The sequence below is a fragment of the Pygocentrus nattereri genome, chromosome 16 (genome assembly GCF_015220715.1).
Source record: "Pygocentrus nattereri isolate fPygNat1 chromosome 16, fPygNat1.pri, whole genome shotgun sequence".
Classification (NCBI taxonomy): domain Eukaryota; kingdom Metazoa; phylum Chordata; class Actinopteri; order Characiformes; family Serrasalmidae; genus Pygocentrus; species Pygocentrus nattereri.
The window spans coordinates 28,918,838-28,926,321 of NC_051226.1; the positions used below are offsets into that span (position 1 = coordinate 28,918,838).

Sequence of the window (7,484 nt, forward strand, 5' to 3'; positions counted from 1 at the left end):
ATTACAAGGACTTGTGCTGCCTTCAGGTCCTTCTTGGAAGTTCTCGCTTACAACTTTGGAGGTCATAAGTATGACTTGATTTGTGTTAAAGTGGTTTTGGTCGTAAACAAGATAGACACGGTGTAAATGTTTATGTTTGAGGATACTTCTGAGATGAGTAAGGTCTTTATGCTGTTAGAAGCATCACCTAACATGTTTTGTATTTATATTTTTGTGTGGACGATTGTAGCTTGCAGTGTTCACATATAATTGCTAAATAAATAAAATATAACCAGTTTACAATACATCTATCAGTGGCTGTCGTTGCTCTTTTGCTGACATGCCCTGGTCAACTGTGAGTGTTGTTTTTGTGAAATGGAAGTGTCTAGGAGCAACAACAGCTCAGCTGCGACGCAGTAGAATGGTGTCACTCCAAACTGCCCCTGGAAGCACATAAAATGTGTGTCTTCACACAGGATCTTCAGATAATTGTTTTTTCATGACCAAGCAGCTGTACACAAGCCTAAGATCAGTGTGTGCAGTGGCAAGCAATGGCTGGAGCAGTGTAAAACATGCTGCCACCGGACTCTGGAGCAGTAGAAACGTGTTCTCTGGCATGATGAGCCATGCTTCATTCTCATATTAACACCTATGGTTTTGGAATAGGATGTCCAACAGTCAAAGGAATTGCCTATTGTAATCTCCTGATAGTATGCAGGGCCAGAAATGTTGTTCTGTCCACTTTTTAACAGTGCGTACATTATAAAATGCAGCAAGAGAATTTGTAAGCTAATTTTCACTAATTACATCGCTCCATTTGGGAGTTTGTGTATTACATATAGATCATATATGCAGTTGATAATATTTGGAATTGACTCATCTGCATATCCATCTCGAACTACCTCCTGAAGCTGTGCAAGTGATCCAATAGCAGTCCACCTCCAATGCGCCTTGGTTGTGTGTACGCTGCTTATAGATAGCTGTGTGATTAAGACACAGCATGCAGGCAAGATTACATAAGCTGAAACTCAACAGAGCATTAATATCTTTGTCTCTATTTTAGTACGGAACCCATATACAGATAGCGTCTTCCTGTGTGCCGCAGTGCCAAGCGGCCTGGTTCTTCTCATGTGGTATGAGCCATTGCAGAAGTTCATGCAGCTCAAGGTAGGAATGAAATAGAAGATGGACAAAATGTGTACATGTTTAGCATGAGACAAGAGAGGCCTTAAAGGTACAAAGCATATTCAGATTTGTGCATTATTGCTTAACTGTGTCTAATTTCTGACAACTGTAGCTTAGCGACGTCTCATATCTTACATTTTCTACTTTCTCTTTTGGGCTTTTAATTTCTGTCTGTTCATTTTAACCCCCCCCCCCCTTCCTTCCTTAAATTCCTCTGTCTTGTCTCTCTCTCTCTCAGCACATAGCTTTAAGCCTTCCTGAGTCTCTGCCCATCTTTGAGCTGCTGGTGCAGGAGTCTGAGGAGCTTCCGCAAGTGTGTGTGGGGGTACACAGCAGCCATAAAAAATCAGTGGAGACTGTGGAACAGCTACACTTTGATATCATACATCTTGATGACACACCTCGAGAACAGCCAGGTACCCACACACATGCTAACAAACATAAACTTTCTCCTTAAGTGTAAAAAATAAGACAGTATATAATAATCGTTAGAATGTATTACTCAGTTTAATGGCTAAAATGTGGATGCAAGACTAAATGGGTTTATTCAGTTGTCATTTTGCTTCACAGCTGGTGAGTCTCTGGAAGTGAAACAAGTAACCCAGCTTGACAGAGATACAGTCCTCATAGCTCTGGAAAGTATGTTAAATTAGTCCTCTATTTGTATATATTTATCTTGTTTAAACCATGTGCTGTTACTGTGAAAACTGTGTATTAAGGTTGAACAATATGGTTGAAATTTCACATCATGTTGCCACGTTTACAAAATAATGCAGATATTAAAAACACATTATTGAATGATCAATGTCATGCACTGTTTTGGACCAAAAGTATGTATGTTTATTTAGTAACCTGTTGGTCTGGATGCGCAGAGCACACAATAAAACACTGAGTGACTGAGTAGGGGGGGCTCATTTGCATATTGATGAATTCTGGGCTATTAATATTGCAAAGGCTAGTATCACAATGAGGATTAAGAAATTGTGCACCCATGCTGTACATGTAAAGCCTATATATTTCTGATTTTACATGTGCAGACCATGGATATAAAACATTTGCCTGTTCTCTACAGACACTGTGAGAGCAGTAAATCTGCAGGGCTGTCCCAGCAAAGGCATGGCCTCTGAACTGACCTTCAGCTTCTCCATCGAGACTCTGGGTGAGTGCAGTAGGTTGCAGGGGCTTTCAGCCATTAAGAATCATGGAATGACTGAACAGACATGAAATGATTACAGACAATACAGACATGGAATGATTGTTAATGGCTATAAGATATCACCTGTATGATGCCACTAACTAAGGGATAGGCATTTTAACTATGTAAATAGCATTCTAATAGCAAAACAAGAGACATGATTATGCTGTTAAAAAAAGCAGTATTGGTTTATTGCATGTAGCTAGTATAAGAGTTATTTATCTTTGTGTTTTAGTGTGATTTAACACATTACCAGCTGACCTACAGAATGATAACTCAGTTTGCACATCCAGTGCTGTACAAATCTTCTGCCTTTATTTACAACTCTGTTACTGTGTTAGCTTGTGTGTTTACCATTAGCATGTCAGTACGATGAAAGTACTGCTGTTTGTCTCCAGTGTGTTTGCAGGATAGTGTTCTTGCCTTTTGGAAACACGGGCTCAAGGGGAGGAGCATACAAAGCCACGAGGTACATCAAAGGTCAATCAAAACAGTTACCTAGATGCAAGAATACAGACAAGACAATAAATTCTGTGTTACTTTCCACAGGTTACACAGGAGATAACTGACGAGAGTCGTGTCTTCCGGGTCCTGGGGACGAATAGGTACGTTTTGATTCAGTAACCAGGGGTTAAACACCTTTTTTACTGTTGTGTTTTTCCTACTAACCTTTGGTTTATTACAGTATTTACTGTTTTGTCAACTGGCTTACATCATTCTATCCTTTCTTTTCCTCAGCATAGGACCACTGTTAGGATATTTGTGCTTGATAAACTATTCATAACCCAGCAGTGACACTGAGGTGTTTAAAGGACTTTAAATGGAGGAACTTAAATGTACTGCAGTAGAAAATGAAAGCAGATCTTATGAATGTGTATTGAGTCTAGTGTTTAATAGCTTTCAACCTAAGGACTCATAGGGACAGGAATATTAGTATATTATCAGCTATTATATAGTGAAAAGAATTTGTAGCTAATACTAGTGTGATTGTGAAAACTTAATAGAAATATGGAAACAAATACTCTTTGAGGTTTTTTCTCTTTTTTTTTGGCTCTTCAGTTAGCTAATGTTTGTGCTTTATGGCTTTTTCTTTACCTCACGTGAACCTCAGGTTAGCTACCTACTAAAAACTTGATAGCCAGCTACACTGGCCATACTTTCATATTGTAAGTAGATATCTTTACTCTGTAACTATTTACTGATTCAGACTATATGATATATTCTGAAAAAAGGCTGAATCTTTATTGTTGTATGCTTTTAGCTAAAATCCTTTCACAACTTAAGCAGTTGCTGACTGACATTACTTCGCAGAGTGAGTAGAATCAGAACCCCTGCCCTGGTCTGATAGGACTGGCTTGCAACTTATGAGGTCTGATATGGTTGGTGTAGTCAGCGATACACTTTTCTTCAGTGCTAAACAGGAATACCATCTCCTGTTACATTAGAAAAACTCAGCAGTGCCTCCCCCAGTTCGAACCCTGCTATCACAGTTTATTGTGAATTTGGAGACACAACAGCACAGTTGAATAATAAAGAAGAACAAATGCAAAATACTGATAATAAACAAATAATGTTGATTTATTAACGAGGCTAGTGGCCTAGCAATACCCCTGCCTGATACACTTATACCAGCTCAACACACACCATAATGCCTCTATTAGTGCCGCTGTACTGCTAATGGGCCAACACCCTACTACTTTCTGCTCAGTGGTGGTCCCTTCCATTAAAAGATGAGGTAGGATTAATAACCTGCAGCAACAGATGAGCTACAGTAATTATGTACCTGCAAACTGTAGGTATAGGTGGGTGTTTCTCATTATGGCTAATGCCTGTTAAAAATGAACTTGTAATCTGCTTTAGATACAGACATATATCAAAACTATTTTAATCATGTTTCCTTGATATCAGTGCTGAGAACCCCATACAATAACATTACATTAAACAGTTAAATTAAACTAATTTAACTCATCAGTAACGATTGCTGATACACACATGAGTAAAGCTGTGTTAACCGCTCTGTCCTGTAGGGATATCATCTTGCAGAGCACTCCCACAGACGATCCCTCCGCCCTGAGCAACCTGTATATCCTTACAGGCCACGAGAGCAGCTACTGAAATGACCCTGGACCGAGGAAAATGTCCCACAGATGTGGAAGCACCTCTCTCTTATACAGTGGCTAAGGAAGAGTCCTCAGGCCCCACAGGTGGGAGAAGAATGAGAGTGGCCACCTTTCTGGCCTCTGAGCTGCCCAGCAGCACTGCAGAGGCAAGGGGCCGACAGAGGCCTGGAGCCAAGCTGCTAGAAACTCTGACCAAATGTAGCCTTTACAGCAAAGGCAGCGGGATGGGCAGAGGCAGACGAGCTACAGCTTAATACAGCAAACAGACTCATTTAACAGAGATAAATGGTTCATTGAAGTTGGACTGCAGGAGCGTTACCGAGTGGAGATGCTAAGTAGCCGAGAAGATTAAGGACCTCAACTTGAAGGATGAACTGTTCCGCGTGGCAAACAGCAGCGCCTGTCGTGTTCCCTGTTTAGCTAATAGCTTTACTACAGTGAATCTTGACATTGTTCTGCTGTATTTGGTGCTGTCATCAGTTTGTAGAATACGATGTGCGTTTTGTTAGCATCTGAGTTGGACTTTATTATGGTCAGGGAAGCAGTATCTCATAAGAATGTTGGCCATTATACTGTGAAACCTAAAAAATTTAAATGTTTAGAATCAGTGAAGATTAAGTCACATTTCTAACCCCATAGACTTGTTTTAACTGGGATCACCTTGGTTCCTTAATATTACTGTATAATGGTGGGGCTTTGGACTGTAGACTACTATATTCTACACCTGAACAGGAAAATAAGCAATAAGATCTAATCAATTATTACAATTATTACTGACCAGTTATCATAATATGGTATACAGGTGTTCAGAGTCTAATTTAAAGTCGATGTCTAGTGTGGGGGACGTAATAAAAAAGAACCAAACCTTTTGTCCATGCATCATTTCAACGATTCTTACACTGAAAGGGTTTTACTTCAGGTTGTCCGCCAGGAGGCAGCATTTTGTATTTACTGAACGGGAGACTTGGAAGAGGAAGTGCTCGAAGAAGGCAAGACAAAGAACCATCACAGCGTTTCCTAAAGCTCTTCGCATTTCATTTAAATCTACCGTTACTTGTTTTTTTTTTTTGTTTGTTTATTTTATTTTATTTTAAACGTGGCCAATAGCGCTACGTTGCACAAGCGATCCGTTAAACGTACTGACAAATACGAACAAACGTGGCTGGAGCCTTCCCGTCAAATATAGTTCATGGCATATTGTCTGTAGTCCAGTTTGACTGAATATTTTCGTCCGAGTCCTCAACCGTCTCATTAATATGCGCACCGCTTGCTTGTCGTTCAGGCAGCCATACGCTGGTCTCGTATTGAACGGAGTAAAGTCTGTAGAGACCCGGTGGCGCCCTCTGCTGGCGGACCTCAAGAGCTGCACTCTTGCTATACATGTCGCCCAGGCAGACTGGGAAGGCGATGAGTGGTCAAACATCCTTACGCAGATGTTTGGAATGAATCCTCGGCAAGTTGAAGAGCTTCTAGAGTCTGGGGAAAGATTCGGGAGGGGTGTTGTTGCAGGTGAGACTGATGAGTTGTATTTGTACTAGAAAAAGTGGACATGCTCGATAACGTATTAATATTGGTCAGAAAAATCAGAATGAGATATTTTGTCCAATTTGTTCAGGCTTAAGCTGCAAGAAAACTGCAGTCTTGGAATGATCTGTTCACAATAAATGACATTTTGATTCCCAACACAGTGAACATTTATTTCAAAGCATGGCACACATGTCAACGCACTTGTAGGGCCACTACACATATGTAGAATATGTGCATTAGAATAAACAGAAAAATATGTTAATACAGGCATTTAGATTGCATATATTTGTCCAATTCCAACAGCACACTTCTTTACTTAGTTAAGAACTGATCAGAATCATTTACGGCATTTGGCTGACGCTCTTATCCAGAGCGACTTACAATTTGATCTTTTTTTTTTTTTTTTTTTTTTTTTTTTTAACACAGGTAGGCCAAGGCGGTGTTAGGAGTCTTGCCCAAGGACTCTTATTGGTATAGCGTAGGGTGTTTACCCAGGTGGGGATTGAACCCCAGTCTACAGTGTAGAAGGCAGAGGTGTTAACCACTACACTATCCCAATCAGGTATTAAAACGTCAAATACTGGGCTGCCAAAAGAAGAGCTTTGGAAATTATTAACACGTTAATACGATACATGGTCACCATTTATTGAACGCTGTGTTCTTGTTTCACCTAATGTTATATGGCCTTATCTAATAGCCCTTCAGTTTATTGAGGACTTAAGTAACAACGCTTAATTGTGATTGCAACTGTTGTGCAGGTCTTGTAGATGTTGGGGAAACCTGGTACTGTGCGGAGGACTTACCCCCAGAGGAAATGAAAGAGCTGGAGAAAGCAGCTTGCCTGACAGGACTTCAACAGAAATACCTTACGACACTGTCAAACCCACGTTGGCTCACAGAGCCACTCTATGTGAGAGGGCATAAAAATGTGTGGACAGTTAACATCCCAGAACGTCTGCTGCCCTTTGATGAACAAGAGTAATGGAATCCAGTGGAGCTATAGCAGCGACTCATTGAGACATGCAGTGTTTTCAGTTTTTTTTGAATAACTAGTGAAGGATTGTATTAAAGATCTACGCTGCTATTTTGTCTGAACATTCGACTTGTGTAACAATTCATTTGATGAGACCTGAATCATTTCCACTGCCAAAAAACAAATATGCATTGAAAACCAACAGCCATGCAGTTTGCTTTTTATTGGTAATCTACTTTTAATATTTCACAGTAGTTTCAAAACTAGAGGGAAATGGAGCTTTCTAAGAGCTCTCATTGGACAGAGAGTTGTGGACAAATCTGGGCTAAGGCTGGGCCAGAGCTCTGGACACCATGCTCATGCTGGCCAGCACAGATTGTAACATCCAAACATTGTAGATTGACTCCCTGTCTCCTGAGAATTTCAGTCATGGCCAGCTCACTGACTGTGTAGACCCCTCACTGGTCCAGTCTGATGGACCTGTAGACCTCATTCTCCACAATGT

At 40.5% G+C, this 7,484-nt stretch overlaps 2 protein-coding genes across 2 annotated transcripts in view; both read left to right on the forward strand.

The window, feature by feature from the left end:
* The window catches only part of map4k6 (mitogen-activated protein kinase kinase kinase kinase 6), a 31,760-nt gene extending 26,412 nt beyond the window's left edge, over nt 1-5,348 (forward strand). The window contains exons 26-32 of the mRNA XM_017705345.2: nt 1,043-1,146; nt 1,403-1,580; nt 1,735-1,803; nt 2,237-2,323; nt 2,758-2,828; nt 2,909-2,964; nt 4,387-5,348. Coding sequence (XP_017560834.1) covers nt 1,043-1,146; nt 1,403-1,580; nt 1,735-1,803; nt 2,237-2,323; nt 2,758-2,828; nt 2,909-2,964; nt 4,387-4,474 — 653 coding nt within the window. The 3' untranslated portion in view covers nt 4,475-5,348. The remainder of the gene's footprint in view (nt 1-1,042; nt 1,147-1,402; nt 1,581-1,734; nt 1,804-2,236; nt 2,324-2,757; nt 2,829-2,908; nt 2,965-4,386) is intronic.
* A 135-nt stretch (nt 5,349-5,483) lies between these two features.
* Nucleotides 5,484-7,183, forward strand: zgc:110222 (uncharacterized protein LOC550336 homolog). Its single transcript, XM_017705346.2, has 2 exons — nt 5,484-5,988; nt 6,765-7,183. The coding sequence occupies exons 1-2, from the start codon at nt 5,736-5,738 to the stop codon at nt 6,986-6,988; spliced, it is 477 nt and encodes a 158-aa protein (XP_017560835.1). The 5' UTR covers nt 5,484-5,735; the 3' UTR covers nt 6,989-7,183.
* Nucleotides 7,184-7,484: the final 301 nt, after the last annotated feature.